The sequence below is a fragment of the Ipomoea nil genome, unplaced genomic scaffold, assembly GCF_001879475.1.
Source record: "Ipomoea nil cultivar Tokyo-kokei standard unplaced genomic scaffold, Asagao_1.1 scaffold2653, whole genome shotgun sequence".
In the NCBI taxonomy this organism is placed as follows: domain Eukaryota; kingdom Viridiplantae; phylum Streptophyta; class Magnoliopsida; order Solanales; family Convolvulaceae; genus Ipomoea; species Ipomoea nil.
In genome coordinates this window covers 1,793,231-1,814,784 of record NW_017619081.1, presented here as the reverse complement: position 1 = coordinate 1,814,784, position 21,554 = coordinate 1,793,231, and the positions used below count along the sequence as shown (strand labels likewise).

Genomic DNA, 21,554 nt, shown 5'->3' with positions numbered 1-21,554 from the left:
ATGGTGATAAGTCAAGCTAAGGGATTGAAAATGTCGTTTTCAAATATATCTAGCTTGTTTTGGATTTGGGCTTTGATTTATACGGAGTACTAGAGTAATACAATTGAATTTATAGGTTTTATTTAAAAAGTCTTCATGCATGGTATTATTTGACTTTTCATCTACCCACCGTAGATAGAGTGATAGTTGGTCAATCCATACTGTACAAAACAACAATGTTGTTCAACATATCCTACCAACGTAACTAAACATTGGAAAATTTTGACATAATTTTGATATACTAACTCTCCACCAAATTAAACACATTTGTGAATACTTAATAGCCAAACATATGTTAACAAATACGTTCATGAACATGTTCATTATTATTTGTGGACATGTTCGTTCACGTTTGTGAATGCTTAATAACCAAACATATGAACATGTTCATAATCACAATTCGTTCGTGAACAAAAAATAATATATGTTTACGAAAAATAACGAAACAAGTAACACAAGTACAAAGAGAATACAAACAAATATTAAACGAACACAAACGAGCTTGTTCGCCAACATTATTAAACGAACACTAAACAAGCTTGTTCGCGAACATTATTAAACAAACACAAACGAGCTTGTTCACGATCTCTTAACAAACGAACTTACAACTGTTTAGACTCTGTTCGTTTATAAACCGAGCTCTAAATTTTGTTTGTTAGTGTTCGTTTACCTTAATAAACGAACATAAACGAACGCTTACCGAACACGAATACGAGTAGTTTACCGAAAGCTCTGTTCGCTAATACCCTACTCACTGAGTACCAAATAATACAACACTTAAACTATGACCTTAACACCACCACAAAAGTTAACTTATTAAATGAGATTTAAACTCAATTTAAGTATTACTTTAACAATCACTCGTGGAGGTGTTTAACACCTTAGCTCTATATATATATATTACACCCATGACATTTTTTTTTACCATGCATGTATACTAGAACAATTGCCCAAAAGCTCAGAAATCAGCCTACACCCCCTTTCACCTTCCTCACCCTCCTCCTAGCTTTATGGCTACTCTATGCATATAGCTATTGATAAACATTAATGTGTACCACAGGTGGCCGACATAAATACATAATTGTGACAATACACGTTACGTACAGCTGTGACGCCACTTGGATGATGTCAGAATGACACACCCCATTTTGGGCGCCGATATTTCCATGCTATAAATAGCCATTCATTTTTTTTTTTTTGTTTTGAAAGCATAACCATTCATAAGTCATAACATTCTTAAAACTTCAAAAAAAAGAAAAAAAAAAGAAAAAATGGAAGCACAATATTGTGGTCATGTTCTGTTGCTACCATACCCGGCACAGGGCCACATTAATCCTCTGCTGCAATTCGCTAAACGTTTAGCCTCCAAAGGCGTTAAGGCCACCATAGCCACCACCACCTACACCGTGCAATCCATCCACGCCGCCGCCGTCACGGTGGAGCCAATCTCCGACGGCTTCGACGACGGCGGCTTCAGCCAGGCCCAGAAAGTGGACGTCTACCTCAATTCCTTCGAACAAAACGGCTCCAAGACCCTGTCCAAGGTCATAGCCAAGTACGAGGATTCGGCGTGTCCGGTGAACTGTGTCGTCTACGACGCGTTCTTCCCGTGGGCCCTGGACGTGGCGAGGCGGCACGGCGTACACGGCGCGGCGTTCTTTACCAACTCTGCCGCCGTTTGCGCCGTTTTCGCGCATATCCACTGCGGCAGCCTCGAGCTGCCGGTGGAGATTGAGGAGAACGGGGCGGCGTTGGTGCTGCCGGGGATTCCGCCGCTGTATGGGCCGGATATCCCCAGCTTTATCACGGCGCCGGATAGTTATCCGGCGTACTTGGCTATGAAGATGAGACAGTTCTCCAACGTGGGAAATGCTGATTGGATATTTGCCAACACTTATCAAGAATTGGAATCCGAGGTAAGTTTATAAAGCTATACAATCATGGTATTTGGATTCTATTTGGTAGAGTTTATTTTAAAATACAAATGAATTATAATTATAATTATTGAAAAAAATAAGGTGAGAATGAAATAGAAATTAAATTACATTGTTTGGTAACAAGAATTAAAATTACTTGAATGAAAAAAAAAAAAAAGAAATATATTTGACACAGAACTATCCTTCTCTTTTCTAATCTAAAATTAGTATTTTGTTTATCTGTTATCATAAGTATGATATTTTGGTCTTTATACTACTTATTCCTTTTCAACTTTATTCCATAGATACTAAACTTTTTTTTTTTTTTGGAAAACTATAGATACTAAACTTTAAAATTAAAATTCTCATTAATTTTATTCTTGCAAATCAAACACTAAAATTTTTATTTTTATTTTTTGAAAACTTCAAATGCTAGAATTTAAATTTTCACTATTTAATTCAGGCATAATTTTCCTCTTGTAATCAAATATCCTCATATTTCCTTTTTGACTTTTTCCCCAATAAAATATAGACAAGTGCGGGAATTTTACTCCCTAAGATACATTTATCATTTTCCTTATAAAACTATATAATCATGTTAATTACTTGGTGATTTTAAGACTATGTCACCGAGTTTTTTTTTTTTTTTTTTTAATATATAGTATCACAACATCATATCACATTATTTGGGAGAAGAATAAATCCTAAAGATCATAAGGATTCTCTGTTTTTTTTTTAACAATAAAAAAGGCAAGGGCATCTAAATGATTGAGTCTTGTCACACAAAAAGTTGGAATAATAAAATAGTGCTCCAACGTCAATGGGACAAAAGAAAAAAGCTATGAACTGTTTCGTACTATAAAAGAAAAATTGGGAAAAGGACCGGTTGTCATAAATTTTAGGAATATGATATTTTATGGTGTTAAATAACAATCATTATTGGTTCACCGAGCTCTGTGTATTATACTATCAAATAATGTATATTCAGTACACAAACTGTGTATTTTTAATATGTTAAAAATGTATATTATATTTAAAAAAAGTATATTATTTGAGTATTAAAAATATATTATTTTATATAATGTACATTTAATATACAACTAATGTATTTTTAATATATAAAATGTACATTTTGTTATCATCCATATAACACTGTATGTATCCATAAATCATTTGGGCAGGTGGTGGCAGGGGTGTCAAAAGTTTGGCCTGCCAAACTAATTGGGCCAATGGTACCTTCATCATACTTAGATGGCAGGATTGAAGGAGACAAGGGTTATGGTGCAAGTCTATGGAAACCCCTTGGTGAAGAATGCCTCAAATGGCTGAAATCAAAGCCAAATCAATCGGTAGTCTATATTTCATTTGGAAGCATGGTGTCACTATCCACTAAACAAATGGATGAAATAGCTTGGGCCTTGATAGCCTCAGAGTTGAACTTCCTTTGGGTTGTGAGGGAATCTGAGCGGAGCAAACTGCCCCAAGGGTTCGTAGACTCTGCGCGAGGAAAAGGGCTGGTTGTTTCGTGGTGCAATCAGCTCGAAATGCTGGCACATCCTGCCATCGGGTGTTTCGTGACGCACTGTGGGTGGAACTCGACTTTAGAACTACTTAGCCTCGGTGTCCCTACTGTTGCGATGCCGCAGTGGTCTGATCAGTTTACTGACGCGAAATTCATCGAGGAGATATGGAAGGTCGGAGTTAGGCCTAAGTTGGACAAGTATGGGATTGTGAATAGGGAAGAGCTTGTGTTTTGTCTGAAAGAAGTGATGGAAGGGGAGATGAGTGAAGAGATAAAGAGGAATGCAAGAAAGTGGAGGGAGTTGGCTAAGGGTGCGGTTAGTGAAGGAGGAAGCTCGGACAAGGCTATCAATGAGTTTGTGGAGCATTTGAAATGTTCTAAAATTGGTAAACAATTAAAACAAATACTTATGTAGTAAAATAAAGTGGCTAGTGTTATAGCTAGGCTCATCAAGTCGTGATTAAAGGTGGGTTTTAAGGTGTTAATGGACCAATTCCTCCGTCACTTAATGAAGATGCTTCAAGAAGTGCTTGTTAACATGATTTTTTTTTTTTTTTTTTATATTTTAGGTTTTCCCTTCAACAAATAAAAAACAAAAAAAAAAAACTCAAATGCTTAGTATATTTTAACGTGTTAGAAGTTTGTTTAGTCAATTGTTTAGCTAGAAGCCTAGAAAGATCACCTTCAGTTGTAAAATGCTTAAAATAATTTAATGGGAATTACATGTCCATGGTCAATGGTCAATTTGTATGTTTTTGATATTTTGTCAGACAAGATAAAGCCATTAATGTTTTATATTCTGATTGGATCTTTATGACTTAGATAGTTAGATATTTGTAATTTTCCTTTTCGTTTTTATTTTTCCCTTCAAGAAAAAAATTATATATTTTTAGCAAAATCATGAAGTTTATGTATTATATATAATACACCTTTTGCATCTGATTAAATAAGAGTTAATACCTAGTTTAGTCCTCTGACTATTAGCTAATACTTGATTTAGTCCCAAAGTATTAAACGTACTCAATTTAGTCCTCTTACTTTCAAAATCACACCCAATGTGGTCCTCCGATACAATTGCAGTCTATTCACCGTTAATTTGAGTGCATAAGCGTCATTTTAGTTAAGGCCAAACTTGTTTCTTCATATGCTCGCTGCTGCTCAGCCCAGAGGTATCTCCGCCGGTGGGAGAGCCATTCAACGTCAAAGGAGCACCCCCCTCCCCCCACCCCCCCCCCCACAATCGATTGGACTCCCTGAGCTACCTGTCTACTAATCCTAAGGGTTCCAGAATCCAATCTATTCCCAGCAGGCAGAGCATTCAAATTCAAACCAGAAAGAGCAAGGCACCCATTAACCCCATCTAGAAACCAGTTAAAGGCCCTGTTTGGTAAAATGGCTGTTAGCTGATAGCTGTTTGCTGTTAGCTGATTGTGTTAATTAGAGGATATAAATAGTTGATAACATTAGCTGATTGTTGAAAAGTGTTTGGTAAATTAGCTGTTAGCTGTTTGGTATAATTTCTTTTCTCAAAAAGCTAATTGAAAAAGTTGCTAGGAGTAGCTTTTTTAATTTTAGCCTTTTGGAGTTGCAAAAAGCTAATTAACCAAACATTTATATTGATATTTTAACTAAATCAAACAATTAATAATGGTCAAATAAGCCAAAATTGACCTATAGGCCAATTTTTTACCAAACAGGGCCAAAGCCTCAGCAGATAAAGTTTTTTTCCTTGTCAACCAAAAAGGGTAATTCATCTCCAAATGAATAGTTATTTATGAGATGGAGACTGTGGCTGCTTGAGAAATTTCTGAAGATGAAATTGAACTTCAGTTGTAAGCAAACAATTCACCTTGTTTCTTAATCACTAATTCTATTGTGATAAGCTCTCAATCCCATTCATCCTAAAGATGCTACCCTTTATGTCGCTATAATTCAACTGAATAATTTTGAAAGCAATGCATTCCCTGACTTCTCCAGAAAACTTCTAGCATCAGAGTATAAATAAGATGGTATAAATAGACAAATATAAACTATGAAAACTTGCATTCCCGGCTGAGTTATTAGCATTTGCGCCAAATTTGATCCGCGTTGTACCCTCATGAGCCTCAAGGAGCAGATGGTGTGGGACTGACGGCGGTACTGCGATTGCGGGGACTAGCTACTCCACTGCCGAGTGAAAGACGTCCACCAGGTGCGGTGGAAAACTTTTGAACAGCCGGCGAGCAGAGGAAGAAAATGGTTTGGCCTCAATTAAAATGACATTTATGCCCTCAAAATAACGGTTGATAGATGACAATTGTAACGGAGGACCACATTGGGTGCGATTTTAAAAGTAAGAGGACTAAATTGAGTATATTTAATACTTTGGGACTAAATCGAGTATTAGCTAATAGTCGGAGGACCAAAATGGGTATTAACTTATTAAATAATTACCATTCTGTCAAGCACTTTATGTTCAGATAACACCTATGTGACTCTCCTTGAGAGAAGGTCACAGGATCGAACCTCAGTGGTGGAGAATTGACTCTCTTTGTGCTACAATACTTAAAGAAAGTATAGAACAAATACTACCTTGTAATAGAGAGTCAATAGTGTTAAAAAAAATTACCATTCTTAGTATTTTGAGAAATTCAATAAAAAAAAAATGCCATACACAATATTATAACTTTGACTACTATATGGCATTCACATAAAAAATGTCACCACCTTTTCTATTATTTATAACAATTGAAATTTATAGAGATAAATGTCAAATAGGCCCTTCAACTATATATATGGCAACGTGAAATTAATTAACTCCACAAATATAACTAAAAAAGCTCTAATTAGACACTTTAACTTCTTATTTTTATATACAATTAAATTAATTAACAAGTTACTTCTAGGTAACTGGTAAATGTTTTTATTTTTAATTTTAAAAATTAATTAAAATTAAAAAAACATATTTTAATTTAAAAAAATAATTAAATTAAAAAAAATCCGACAACGGCTTCTCCATCCAACTGAACGGAGAAGCCTGCTTGGCTCCTCAGTCCAGTTGGACTCCGTTGAGGAGAAGCCAACAATCTTTTTTTTTTTTTTTTTTTTTTAATTCAATTTACTTGCTATTACTTGAATTTACTTGTAAAATGAGTTAATTGCATAAATTTAAGAAGTTATTGGTTAAATTGCATAAAAGTGAAGAGATGAAGTGTTTAATTGGAATTTTTCTTAGTTTAAAGAGCTAATTATACTTCAAAAGGCTGAACCCCAACCCTAAGGGTCCCCGACACCCCGACCTGACAGAGAAGATAACTAATTATACTTTGACCTATAATTGAATGACCTATTTGACCCTTATCACAAATTTTTATTATTAAAATTTTCAATAAATGTTAAACTTTCAAATAATTAATCACACACTATTTAATAGGTCATGTGACGTAGTAAATTATTTTTTATTTTCTACAATTTTAATTTCCAAATTATAATACGTAGACGGTTAAATAATATATGGTAGCTCCAAGTCATTAGTCTAGTGGCGCAAATTATGCTGTGGACTCGTGTCCACAATTCATTATGGACACGAGTCCAAAACGACGTCGTTTTCAGGGAAAACGCGGCATTTTAGTTAACAAAAATTTTGATTTTGTCTCGCCGTTAACGGCGTTATTCGTTTGTAGCATTATGAATGTACAGTTATGGAATTATGAATGTACAATAATGAAATTATGAATGCAAGTTATGGAATTATGAACACAGAGCTCTGACATTATGAACTTATAATTATAAACATATAGCGATAAAATTATTAACATAGAGCCCTAAAATTGTAAACATAGAGCTTCGAAAATTATGAATGTACAGTTATAGAATTATGAATGTACAGTTAGGGAATTATGAATGTACAGTTATAGAATTATGAATGTACAGTTATGGAATTATGAATATACAGTTATGGAATTATGAACACAGAGCTCTGACATTATAAACTAACAATATGAACATATAGTGATAAAATTATGAACATAGAGCTCTAAAATTGTGAACATAGAGATTCGAAAATTATGAATTTACAGTTATTGAATTATGAATGTACAGTTACGGAATTATGAATGTACAGTAATGGATGTATGAATGTACAGTTATGGGATTATGAAAACAGAGCTCTGACATTATGAACTTACAATTATGAACATATAGTGATAAAATTATGAACATATACTCCTATAACGAAGCGGGCTGAATTTTTTTTTTTTTTTTTTTTAAAAAAGTGGAAGATAACTGATAGTACTAATACCCACGTGTGAGCGGTCTACGTATTAGGTGAGATCGGATAATAATGATAAACGGTTATTTTATATATAAGAAGGTGACCTAATTACAATCTAAATGGCTATCCCGAGGGCCGACTGACTGCGGTCGGGCAGCTCTGTAAATAGCCTATTGATCGTCAAAAAGTCCCCCTCACTGTAGCCGCCGCGGATATTTATAGCCGTTAGCCGGGAACAACTCTCCGGGCTACCGGCGTGTAATTCACGTAGCCTCCACGTGCCCAAACCTGGTGAGCACTCTCTGTCAACGCCTATCGTCGCCACGTGCCCCTCTCCAAAGATACGGCCTCTCCGTAGAGCAAAGGTACGGCGATCGGGCAGAACAGCGGTCGGGTCCGACCGTCCTCAAGCAGGGACGCAACATAAACGCACTCGGATGACCGGTACCGACCAAAAGCCTATAACGATGCTCGGGTCAAGGATCTCACACGTAATCAGTACGGAGAACATTTTAGGGCGGTCGGGATATATCCTATCAAGAGCCCCCCAGCCCGGGACGTTTTAGCCCGCTCGGGAGAAAAACGACGTGGGATGAGAAGATTACGTCATCCGGGCCTCCGGCCCCGACCGCCCAGCTGTCTCCTCTCACGCCACGTGTTGGGCTGCAGGCGTCTTGAGATCTGAAACGGTCACTTCGTGCAAGTGGGCAATTTTCCGCCAAAACTTTTCCTATAAATAGCCCCTTCTCAGGTCCATTTCAACTTTTACCACACCGTGGAAACTGACAGGAGCTTCCCGACCAATTAACACTGTAGATCGATTGGCTTTTGCATCTCGCTCAACCGCTCAACAAACTTCACTTGATCGGTAAGTCCTTTCTTCAGCTCTCTTTATTTTATTTTCTTCATTTTTACATAATGCTTTCTTCTACCGATCCGAAACTCGGTCGGTTAATCCCGACCCCCTCCGCTGAACCGACCCTCTCCTCTATAAAGGGGATATGTCAGATTCGCACAGCCAGAACGTCTCGGGGGCCGACTACGACCATACGATCGAAGACGGCAGCGAGGAAACAATGATCGAAGAGTCCTCCCCCAAGGTTAATAACCTCGTCTAACAACGAAGAACGGTTCCGGAGCCAGCAGAGGACTCCTCGAGCTCGGAAGATTCATCTTCATCGAGCGGCTCGAGCGATAGTGACAACGACAGCGAGGATGACAGCAGCAGCGCCTCTTCCAGCGGTGGCGGATCCCCAACCGAGCACGTTCGGGAAACGCCCACACGTACAACCGGAACCGACCACGGAGCTCACGTCCCATCTCGCGACGGGGAAGCTACGCTCGATCCGACCGATGAAGAGCCGACCCAATCAACAGCCGAAGAACCGGAGTTCGTATTCCTCAACAGCGAGAGCGTTGAGCAGCAGGAGTGTCTGCTAACGACCCGCGAAGCGGCGAAGATCTCGGCCCTACTCACCAGTCGAGTAAAGTTTGATACCCGTAGGAGCCTCGGGGGAATCAAGGAATGGCACCAAGGGAAGTGGATCGGGATGCATTACGACTCCCTACTTGCCCCGGTCGTCTTTCCCTTTCCCCCTTTGTTGACCGCCTTCCTCGGCTACTACCGGGTCTTACCAGCTCAGATCTGCCCGAACGCCCACCGGATACTGGCGTGTTTCCCCCAAATCTACTCTCGGCACAACGTCGTGTGCTCGATGGAGCTCTTCAACTACATTTACACCGTCAAGCCCCTAACAACCATCTACGGTAGTGATTTCCTGATGATCCAATCCCGGGACCACTTATGCTCGATCGACAACCTACCCGGAAATAACCGGGGGTGGAAGAATAGGATCTTCTCGGTCGAGTACGACCCTTAGATTCTACGGTTGACCGGACTTGGGGAACACACTATAGGAAACAAGTGCAACCACCGGCCACCCGGGTTCTTCGCGAAGCAACCTTCCGCATCTCGTGTGAGTTTTACAAGTATAAGGTATTTCAGTCGAGGGAAGCATACGATAACGCCCGATTGCCGCCGCCCCGATACGATCAAGAGCTGAAGTATAAACCTCGACCGACGGCCGTATCGATCGCTGTAGTGGCGCCTCAAGCCGAACCGACCGACGAAGGTCTAACACCTATCATACTTCCTCGGCCCTTTTACGTCGATCGACCACTAAATCTAACCCTATATTTCTTTTGATGCAAAAATGGGTCCTACTCGAGGTTTTCCAACGGTCAATGCTCCCCGGGCCCCCCGAGCTAAAATGACGCTCGGGAAGAAGGCTACTGATGCCGAGACGTCGGCCGGGCAAGAGGTCGACAACGCTTCCATCCCGACCGCACAGCCACTCGGTGCTTCCACCACTCTTCAAACCGACGCCGTGAGCGACCCGCTGGCCCCCTGAGCCCCGGGACGAAAGGGTAAGGAGAAAGCGCCCGGGAAGGACGTAGAAGAAACAGGCGCTCTTAAGCGTCATCGCAAGCAAAGCCCCCCGAGCGACGTCGTCCCGGGCAAGGAACAGGCAGGCGAAGATTTGTCCGTCCTCAACAGGATCAACACTCTTCTGCCAATCGGCGAGGACACGGCCGGGTGGACCCCGAGCCAGATAGCTGTGAAGGGAGCTCGAGACTTGGTTGAGGTTTGCTTCATCATCCTTATAGTTTCATTTCTAGCTTTCGAGCGTTCTCTTAGTCGATCATCTAACTTGTCAATACTTTTGTAGGCTTCCCGAGCAATCCTCAGCCTACAGTTCCGGGCCTTGTTGGCCAACGAGGCTGAGGCGTTAAAGAAAATCGCCGATCGAGGCGGCAAGGAGATCGTCGATCTCCAAAAAGAGCTGAAGGCCGAGAAGGATGCCCGAGCGGCGGCCGAGAAGGATGCTCGAGTTGCCTTGAAGGAGGCAGGCGAACTGAAAACCCGACTGGGCAACTTTGAGGGCTTAGAGAAGTTCTTATGCCGTGATGAACCCACGGCCGACAAATTCTTCCGAGCTCTGATGAAGAATAAGCTCGGGGAAGAGAAGATCTGGACGTTTGGTCATTGGGCCTATGCGTCCGGCCAACGGGCGATGCGGGCGTAGACCCGATCAATAATGGAGGAGGTCTTCGTGGGCGAAGATCTGAAGGCGGTGTTAACCACTCTTCCCGAGGAGATCGCCGACCCTGGACCGACACCATTTACCGAGCCATCCGCATCAGGGACCACGGCCGAGCCAAGCCCTAGTGACAAAGCCAAAGGGAAGGTTGTATAATCACCGACCGACCCTTTCTATTTCCGCCAACTTTTGTAAACTCAACTCGATCGAGAGCCTGGTCCCGCTTTGTACCGGGCAACTTTTTGAAATCTCAATGAATCATCCTTCTTATTTTTGTGTATTCTTGTGTTTGTTTTAAGCTTAACACTTTATGCTCGTTGTTTTACGCTTGTTGTGCTTATTTCAGCTTAACATTTCACAGTCGCTAACCCGGCCGATTGAGGCCGAACGACTTTAATTAACCTCATTCCCTCTCTAGCCCACACTGCCGGACATACGAGGAACGAGTAAGTGCGGCAGTGGTTAAGAGGTTAGGATATGTTTGAGATTGCCCGGGCTTATGTCTTCTGACATTCTTTCCCGATTGCTGTCGTTATCCGACCATTCGCCGGATTTAGATTTTATCCAATAGGCATTGTGAGCAGCCCGCTTGAAAATGTGAAGGACTTTTAAAGTCATTAGGTTTTTACCCCCGCCGGTCGGTGCCGAGTGGGGGTTTTTACCCTTATCGGCTATAACCGAAATTTTAGATCCTGGTATTATCGGGCAAGTTTTAACAACATTGTGGTCGTTGGGCTTTCGCCCGTCTTGATCGTTTAGGCCGAGTCTTGGAAGTTGTGAGTCGACGAATCGCTTAATTCATGATCAAAATCACCTTCCTGACTTGATTCAACGATCTACCTACTATTTACATTTCTTATTAAGTCGATAGAGCCCCCGTGCGCAGACGATCGGGCAATCATCGATCGACCTTACATATTTCAATTCCATGCGCAGACGGTCATACATATAAACATTATCTTAGACACACAACAAAAGATGGGCGTGCCCACTCGTAGGTTGAGCCCCCACCCCACCCAAACATACACACAAAATTTAATGGGGATACAACACCAAATTTTCCGAATTCTAAGTTCCCTTAATTAGTCTCCTGGTGGTTGTCTCTATACGATAAGTGCCTGGGCGAACGACTGATGTAACTACGTACGACCCTTCCCAATTCTGAGCCAATTTGCCTCCTTCTAGGGGTTGGCTTGCCTCTCGTCGTCGAAGCACATAATCCCCGACCTGGAAGTATCGCGGGTGGACCCGAACGTCTTTATTGCCCTTCACTCTCTGTTGATATTCTGTCATTCGTTGAGCTGCGATTTCTCTTTTCTCTTCTACGCCATCCAGATCGACGGCTAAAGAATGCTCGTTCTCCTCCGCATCATACGACCGCTCTCTAGCCGTCGGGATCCAAGCCTCAATTGGCAACCGGGCTTCAGCGCCGTAAACTAGAGCGAATGGTGTTTCTCTCGTTGCCTCTCTGGGAGTCGTGTGATATATCCAGAGCACGAACGGGAGTTCTTCGGCCCAACTACGGCCGGTTGAATGCAATTTCTTCTTCAATCCTTCCAAGATCGTTCGATTTGCATTTTCCACTTGACCGTTTCCTTGCGGATAGGCTACTGATGATCGGATTGAAGTCGTCTCGATCGTCGCCAGGAAATTCTAAAAATATCGACTCACAAATTGCCGACCATTATCACTTATCAGCTGAACGGGAACTCCAAATCAGGAGACAATATTCCACCATAAGAATCGAGCGCATTGTTGGGAAGTGATCGTGGCCAGTGGCTCGGCTTCGATCCATTTTGAAAAATAATCGATGGCGACGATGACAAAACGTCGGCGTCCAGACAACTGCAACAAAGGCCCTAAAATGTCTACCCCCCACCGAGTGAATGGAATCGCAGTCGTGACCGACTGATAAAACGTCGCTGGACGACTAGGCATTCGGGCGTAAAGCTGGCATGTTTCACAACTTTTAGCGAGCTTCTCGCAATCTAGTTGAATGGACGGCCAATAATACCCGATCACCATTATTCGACGAGCAAGCGATCGTCCTCCTTGATGCGACGAACATAATCCAGAGTGTAACTCATTCATGACTAATTCTGCTTCAAAAGAGCTAAGGCATCGCATCAAAGGGCCACTATACGATCGCCGATACAACCGTCCGTCCAGCACCTGAAACCTCGGCGCCCTTAACTTGGCTTTTCGAGCACGTTGTGGGTCGTTCGGTAAACGGTCATGCTACAAGTATTCCATCAGGTCGGTAATCCAAGTCTCCTCAACCGGTTGAATCGGGGTGACCGGCAACCGATGAATACTATGCCTTGGAATCATCAAAATCCGAGCAATCTTAGACATGTGCTCAGGGGCGTCTTGTGCTAACTTCGATAGGATATCTGCATCCGCGTTATCCAATCGGGGAACATGGTAGAAAACATATGCTCGAAATGAGTTGAGTTTTTCTATTGCCAAATCTCGGTAAGCTTGCAATCACTCACCATTACCTCATATTCGCCTAGGACCTGTCCAACCACCAACGCGGAATCTGTCTGTGCTCGGATATAATCAGCCCCCAAATCCCGAGCGCATTGTAAGCTGTTGATGAACGCCTCGTACTCTGCTTCGTTATTGGTCGGGGTAAACTGATACATCAGAGCATAGTAGACTTTAAAACCTTCCGGGCTCGTGATCACAACTCCTCCGCCCGCTCCCTTTTTACTGCTCGACCCATCAGTGGCCAACGTCTACCAGGATGCTTCAGGATCTTCCGACTCTCGAGGTTGAGTATCTCAAGCGGTGCATTCAACCAAGAAATCAGCCAAAGCTTGAGCCTTGATAGCCGGTCGTGGTCGATATTCTATAGCGACCTGGGTAAGCATCAACGCCCATTTCACTAAGCGTTTGGAAGAGGAAGCGGTGTGAAGGACTGCCCCGATCGGCTGGTCGGTTAAAACATGGACGACTCGACCTTGGAAATAAGGGGACAACTTCTTACCCGCTGTATATAAGGCGTAGACAATTTTCTCCAGTCGGGAATAACGAAGTTCCGGACCCTGTAGCGCATGACTCACATAATAGACTGGTCGTTGAACACCTTCCGGATCCGTTCGACACAGCACAGCACTGACTGCTCGATCAGACACAGCTAGATACACGTCTAGCTCTTCCCCTGGCTCGGGTTTAGACAGGACGATCGGAGACATCAGATAATCTTTTAAATCACTGAAAGCTGAACGGCATTCATCGTCCCAGACGAATCCGTTGACCTTACGCAGGACCTTGAAGAAAGGCAAAGCCCGTTCAGCCAACTTAGAAAGAAATCTGCTCAACGCCGCCAATCTATCGGTCAACTGTTGTACTCCCCGGACGGTCGTAGGCGGCTGCATATCAAGAATCGTCTTCACCTTGGCTGGGTTAGGCTCGATCCCTCGTTTAGTCATCATGTAACCCAGAAATTTTCCCGTTTGGACTGCAAACGTACACTTGGTCAGGTTCAGATGTAGCTGGTACGTTCACATGATTTGAAAACACTGTCGGAGATCCCGAGTGTGATCCGCTCGGTCCCGACTCTTCACAAGCATATCGTCGATATATGCCTCCATAATTCGACCCAGCAAATCTTCAAATAGCATGTTCATCATGCGTTGATATGTAGCCCCGGCATTTCGTAAACCGAACGACATGACTCTATAGCAGTATAACCCATCAGGAGTGACGAAGGATGTTTTGCTCTCATCTTCATGGCTCATCATAATTTGGTGGTAACCCTTGAAAGCGTCCATGAAGCTCATCAACTCGGCCCCGGCCGTTTCATCTACCATCTGGTGAATGCTTGGCAATGGATAGGGATCCAAAGGGCATGCCTTATTCAAATCGGTGAAGTCAATGCACATTCTCCATGATGGTAGCTTGGGAACCAGCACTATGTTGGCCACCCACTCGGGATAAGTGATCGGGTGAATGTTCCCAATCGCAGCCATCTTCTTCACCTCTTCTCATACAAACTCCCGGCGGTCCGAAGACAAATGCCTAGTCTTCTGCTTGATCGGTTTAGCGGCAGGATCTACAGCCAACCGGTGACAAATGACAGTGCGGTCTATCCCAGGCATATCCTCGGGTCCCCATGCGAATATGTCGGCGAATTCTCGAAGGATCGCCAACACCTCCAATCGAAGCTCGGGGGTCAAAGCCCAACCGATCTTGACCTTGCGTTCAGACCTGTCTTTGGACAAAGGAACTTCTTCTATCTCTTCTGACGGTTCAGGTTGTTCTTTTCGGTCCTTAACGACATCTTTGGAAATCGTATTTACTCGAGATGAGCTTGCGTCTCGCCGATTGACCGCTCGAGTATAACACTTCCTTGCCGACTGGACATCACCGCACAAAACTCCAACCCCAGCCGGGGTCGGGAACTTCATGCAGAGGTGAGGCATAAATATAATTCCCCCGACCCTCATGATGGTCGGGCGACCTAGGATAGCATTGTGGACGCAATGAAGATTTACCACAACAAATTCCATCTGTGTTTTAATTGATTTGGGAGGAGTTCCCAACTCAACTGGGAGAACGATTTTTCCTTCGGGGTGAATGGTGTCCCAGGCAAATCCGGATAAGGGTGTTCCGACCGGAGTCAGCTCTCGTCGGTCGAGCTTTAGCTTCTCGAAAACGTCCAAGTAAAGGACATTCACGCTACTCCCGGTGTCGACCATCACTCTCTGCACGTCTACGCCCATGATGTCGATCGTGATGACCAGAGCCTCCATGCCGGTATCCCCACTCTCGGGTTCATCTTCAAGCGCAAAGGTGATCGGCTCCATTTTCTGCTGTTTGCCGGTCTCTCGGGATTCCACGATCGCGACTGGGCAGGGCTCTCGGGCCCGTGAAGCATCTTCTAAGCCCCCAAATATGACATGGATGGTCGGCTTAGATGCTTGACGATCACCAGACTTAGGATCGGGATCTCTCTGATCCTGGTCCGGTCGAGTAGAGCGTCCAGAGCGCCGATGGTCTCTTCTATCTCCCGATCTTTTATTTTCCTCTCTCTCTTTCCTACACACTTATCCAACTTTCCGGCTTGAAGGAGATCTTCTAGCAATTGTCTTAGAGTTGTGCATTCTTCGGTATCATGCCCAGCACATCGGTGATAAGCACAATGTTTCTCCTTGTCTCTTCCGTCTTGTCCGAGTTGTGGTAAACGAATGAGGTTACACGACTGGGCATACTGCATAGCTTCCGCGCCAACCGATTCAACGCCGTAAAATCCCTCGGGCGAGTTCGTGATCGGGGGTGTTCTTCTGCTGACCGACTGTCTGGTCGACCAGAGGGTTTTCGGGATGACCCGACCTCCTGAGACCGCTTGACAGCATTGGCTTCTCCGACGTTGGCATAATCAGTCACTCGGCGAAGGGCTTCTTCATACATGGTCGGGGGATGGAGTATGAAATCTTGGTACAGATAGCCAGCTCTTAACGAAATATGGAGCATGTGGATCGCCGTTAGGTCATCCATAGGCTCGACTTCACCCACGGCCGTTTTCCATTTGACCAAAAAGTCGGTCAAAGATTCCCCCTCTAACTGCTTAGCCTTTTCCAAATACATGTAAGGCTTCCGGATGATTTTCGAGGTCACGAACTTCCGATTAAACTTGGTCGTTAGGTTGGCGAAACAAGAGATAGAACCCGGCTCCAGCGTTCTGAACCACTCGGCTGCCCGCCCAGATAGCGTCGAATAAAAAGCTCGACACATCACAGCATCACTCACGCCCATCATCAGCATATTCCCGTAATAAGTATTGATATGAACCTCCGGGACCGTCCGTCCGTCATACTCTTTGTTCCCGGGAATGCGTAGGTCGAGCGGGTAGGGTTGGGTCATGATCTCGGCTGTAAAAGGAGTCCGCAACAATGAAGCGATATGATCAGAAGAAGGCCTTAAAGCATGTTCATTTTGCCACCGGGTGAACTCTGCACGCAGGTCGTTCAACATTCTCCGGGTCTCATCTTGCTCTACAGTTCGGGCTGGTTCACGAGCCCGACGACGACGATGTGCCTGAGATCCACTGTGTCCGGACGATCCTGACTGACTGGCCGCTCGCATAGGGGAATCAACCGATCGCCTCTCTGGATCTTGCGGTCCCAATCTCTGGCGCATTGCCGGTCGAAGACGCTCAAATGCGCACGCTCGGTTATCTTGCGGCTCGGGCTCATCTTCCCCCTGAACGGGTACTTCCTGCCGTGGTTCCTCCATGACCCCCGCCCCCTGCGACCCCAACCTCGAGCGAGCCGAGCGCCTAGCCTGGGGACCAGGCTGAAACTCGGGCTCGGTCGGTATTGCTGGTTGGTTCAAGGGGGCAGAGACTGGAGCCGTGTACGCAGGCATATAGGGCGGATAGCTGCCGGGCGGATAATACATCGGGGTCCCGGGCCAACAACCATACTGGGGAGGTGGTACCGGATACGGGTAGTGTCCCGGATACAGGTATTGCTGACCGGGTGCTGGATATGTCGGTTAAATATAATTGATCGGGCTAGGAGCTGCTGATCGGGGAGGTGAGAGATTGAGGTTCAGGTCGACTGTCTGACCCAAATGCTGTGTGTAGTTGTGGTCGGAAGAGCTAGCTTCTTCGTCCTCCGCTTGATACATGAAAGGATACATAACGATTGAGGTAGGATACGCGTCTACAATCACTTTTTGTACCGGTCCCCACAGACGACGCCAAAATGATAGTACTAATACCCACGTGTGAGCGGCCTACGTACTATGTGAAATTGGATAATAATGATAAACGATTATTTTATATATAAGAAGGTGACCTAATTACAATCTAAATGGCTATCCCGAGGGCCGACTGACTGCGGTCGGGCAGCTCTGTAAATAGCTTATTGATCGTCTAAAAGTCCCCCTCACTGTAGCCGCCGCAGATATTTATAGCCGTTAGCCGGGAACAACTCTCCGGGCTACCGGCATGTAATCCATGTAGCCTCCACGTGCCCAAACCTGGTGAGCACTCCCTGTCAACGCCTATTGTCGCCACGTGCCCCTCTTCGTAGAGCAAAGGTACGGCGATCGGGCAGAACAGCGGTCGGGTCGGACCGTCCTCAAGCAAGGACGCAACATAAACGCACTCGGATGACCGGTACCGACCAGAAGCCTATAACGATGCTCGGGTCAAGGAGCTCACACGTAATCAGTACGGAGAACATTTTAGGGCGGTCGGGATATATCCTACCAATAACGGTGTCACTAACGGCACCGTTACCCGTGTCCACAATGCATGCTGGACACGGGTCCATAGCATAACGATTGTCTAGTGGATGAGAAGTTTTACTCAAGCCCGCATAGGTAGCTCAACTGCTCACATGACAATTTATATCCTGCACCAGAGCGCGCATTGCATTGTGCGCCCTGATGCAAAACGACGTCGTTTCAGCTTTTTTTTTTTTTTTTTTTTTTTTTTGAAATTTCGCTACCATGTGTTCGTTGTTAATTTTCTGTAAAAAAAAAAAAAAAAAAAAAAAAACTTATGTTTAAAAATGTACATAATTTTATACTAGAATACACATAATTGTATACATGAATGTACATAATTGTATAACAAAATACACATACTTTATTTTTAAAAGATAATACATATAATCTAACATAATACATAATATACATAAACTTTTAACATAATAAACATCAACTCTTAACATAATACATATAAATTTCATGTTTCGGATGTACATAATTGTATAAAAAAGATGTACATGATTGTATAAAAAAGATGTACATGATTGTATAAAAAATGTACATAATTGTATAAACAAATACACATAATTATATAAACAAATACACATAATTTATAAACAAATACACATAATCGCATCAACTCCCTACATAACTTACCAAAACGACGTCGTTTTGAGAGGCGTAGGGCGCACAGTGCTATGCGCGTCGTGGTGCAAGGTATAACGATTGCTGCTCACATTGGTGAAATTTCAAGACCGGATTTTAGGGTGTACAAAATGCCCAATAGCACATGGCCTCAATTTTTAAAGGGCTCAAATTTATTTTAACCTAGCTACTTAAGAAATAAAAAAAATCTGAAATTAATCCTGAAACTCCTTGAATTCACCAGATGATGTTTTTCCCTAACGACACAGATGATGTCTCAAGCCCTGAATTTCCTGAGATAACTTGAAACATGTACCATTCACCAGTTTACCATCAATACCGCCTGAGAAATTGATTCTTCCCCCTAATAGATTGTTCTACTTGCATTCCAAATGATAGCGGCAGCCTAGCAGGTAACCACTAACCAGGTAGTTTCAAGATGTTTTTGTTTTTGTTTTTTGTTTTTTTTTTTTTTTTTTTGTTTTGTTTTGTTTTTTTGTTTTTTAAAATTTTTCTGCTTGTTTGGACTTTGGAAATAGTAGGTGAGTAGGATTCTTATAGTTTTGTTTTAAAGATTGCGCTTATAATTTTGATATGGTCTCATTTGTTTACAAGAACGGGACCACAAAGGTATAACCTCTGCTGGTTAGTTAAGTCACAAAGATATAACTTCTGCTGGTTAGTTGAGTCACCCTGATTTATCTATTCATAAACTATTGGGGTGTCTGAGATAGGCAATTCCATCTTTTTATCACAAGTAGTCGTACTTAGGATTTGTTTTTACTAGTAGGGTGGAAGTTCGTTTTCCGTCACAAACATTGAGGATTAGAATTTAGGTTGGACTTTTTTTGCGTAGAACTGTAGAAGTGGAGCTGGAAATCTAGGTTGAATAAATAAACAATATATTGTAGAGTCCTTTTTTAAGTAGGCTCTTGCACATGTCAAAGTATAATGTGCCAATTCTGTTACGTAATAACACAGAGGTAACCATTTATGTCATCACATTTAATCATCAATTGAACATAGCTATCAAAATTGTTCCATATTTCAACGTCGCCATCTAATATTGGTAAACAATCAAAACAAATACTCAGCGAGTAAAATAAAGTGGCTGGTTTTATAGCTAGGCTTAGCTGTGATTAAAGCGTGAATTTTAAGGTGTTAAAAGACCAATTCCTTCGTCACTTTTTCAAGTATTGAATGAAGTGTTGGAAAAAATAACATAAATTGACATAAAATAGTATTTTAAGTAGCTATTTTGTAGTACAAATATCAGTGGGAAACCTAGGCTAAAAGTGCGCTCCTAATACTTGTAGGAGGTAGCAAATAAGGTTTTAAGGAAAGAGTGTTTCGCTCGACTCGTGCTAACCACCAACCCGAACCTACACCGTATCCGTTCGTCCTTTCCTTCTCAATATTTCTACAAAATAATAATCCTTTTTTCGTAGGATTATTATTGAGTTTTACCAACAGATATCCAACATGAAGATGCTCATGGTATCTCTTGAAGGAGGGAAATGCTTATTAACATAGATTAAAATTTTGTTAGAAGTTTGTTTAGTCAATTATTTAGCTTGAAAGACCACCTTCAGTTGTAAACTGCTTAAAATAATTTTAATGGGAAATTACATGTCCATTGTCAATGCCTCAATGGTCAATTTTTATGTTTTTGATATTTTGTCGGATAAGGTAAAGTCATTATTAGTGTTTTATGTTCTTACTAGTATTTGTCCCGTGCGATGCACGGAAAATATGTTATAAAAATATACCCTATATGAGGTTTATTTATATATATAACTTTTGTTATTTAATAATTATTATGTGTGAATTTCTATGATAAAATTATGAACATAAATATATTTACAATTAAAATAATATTTAAGGTGGGTGATTACTACAAATCTTAAACTATATTAAAAATTTAGTACATAGTATTTAATATTACAAATTTTTAAGAACTTAGTAAACTACAATAGTAATTGAATTACAATTTCAGAGTCACCACGGATCACAATTTTTAGACCTTTGAGATTTCTAACTCTAGATATAGCAACATACAATTGACCTTTAAAGATCAAAATCACAATCTTAGTTCAAACATTGATTTTTTCTTCCAAATACTATCGAATTAAGTGTGTAATCAATAAAAGATGAGAACTAAAAACTCGAGAATATAATCTTAATGTTACTAAGCCTACTTCACGTCAATTAACTTGGAGAGTGTTGTTGGATAGTATCCGATGAATCCATGAATAACGCATCTTTGTCTCCGTAGTCCTCAATATGCACATCAACAATCTTAAATATTAGGCCGCCTAGCTATGTCATATAGTAATTTCAAACTTATGAACTTTGAGGTTGCATGCAATAAAAAGTATATTTTAAATATACTAAGGGTACATTATATATGTATGTAAGGTACTTTCAATATAAAAATAATGTATTTTTAATATATTAACAATGTATTTGATATTCATGATCCATACAATTATGTGGACAATCGTTCACACAATAATTTGCCAATAGAAATTGAAATATAAATAAATATAATAAATAAATAAATAAATATATATATATATATATATATATATATATATATATATATATATATATATATATATATATATATATATATATATTATTGCAATTATTATCATTATTATCATTATTATTATTGCAATTATTATTATTATTGTTATTGTTATTATAATTAACAACAATATTATTATGGTCTTGTGAAAATTAAATGTTGATTATCACCATTTAATTTTCACAAGACCATATAGCTTTATTATATATTAGATTAGATTATTGGATCTTTATGACTTGGATATTTGTAATTTTCCTTGTCT

The 21,554-nt window shown here is 41.8% G+C and overlaps 1 protein-coding gene across 2 annotated transcripts; it reads left to right on the top strand.

The window, feature by feature from the left end:
* The first annotated feature begins 1,254 nt into the window (after positions 1-1,254).
* LOC109154647 (UDP-glycosyltransferase 74B1-like) lies at positions 1,255-20,338 on the top strand. Of its 2 annotated transcripts, XM_019302383.1 has the most exons (4): positions 1,255-1,955; positions 3,137-3,888; positions 19,797-19,902; positions 20,185-20,338. In XM_019302383.1, the coding sequence occupies exons 1-3, from the start codon at positions 1,311-1,313 to the stop codon at positions 19,801-19,803; spliced, it is 1,404 nt and encodes a 467-aa protein (XP_019157928.1). In that variant the 5' UTR covers positions 1,255-1,310; the 3' UTR covers positions 19,804-19,902; positions 20,185-20,338. The 2 variants fall into 2 exon arrangements, with proteins under 2 accessions (XP_019157928.1, XP_019157929.1); XM_019302384.1 differs by lacking the exons at positions 19,797-19,902; positions 20,185-20,338 and having other exon boundaries at positions 3,137-3,914.
* Positions 20,339-21,554: the final 1,216 nt, after the last annotated feature.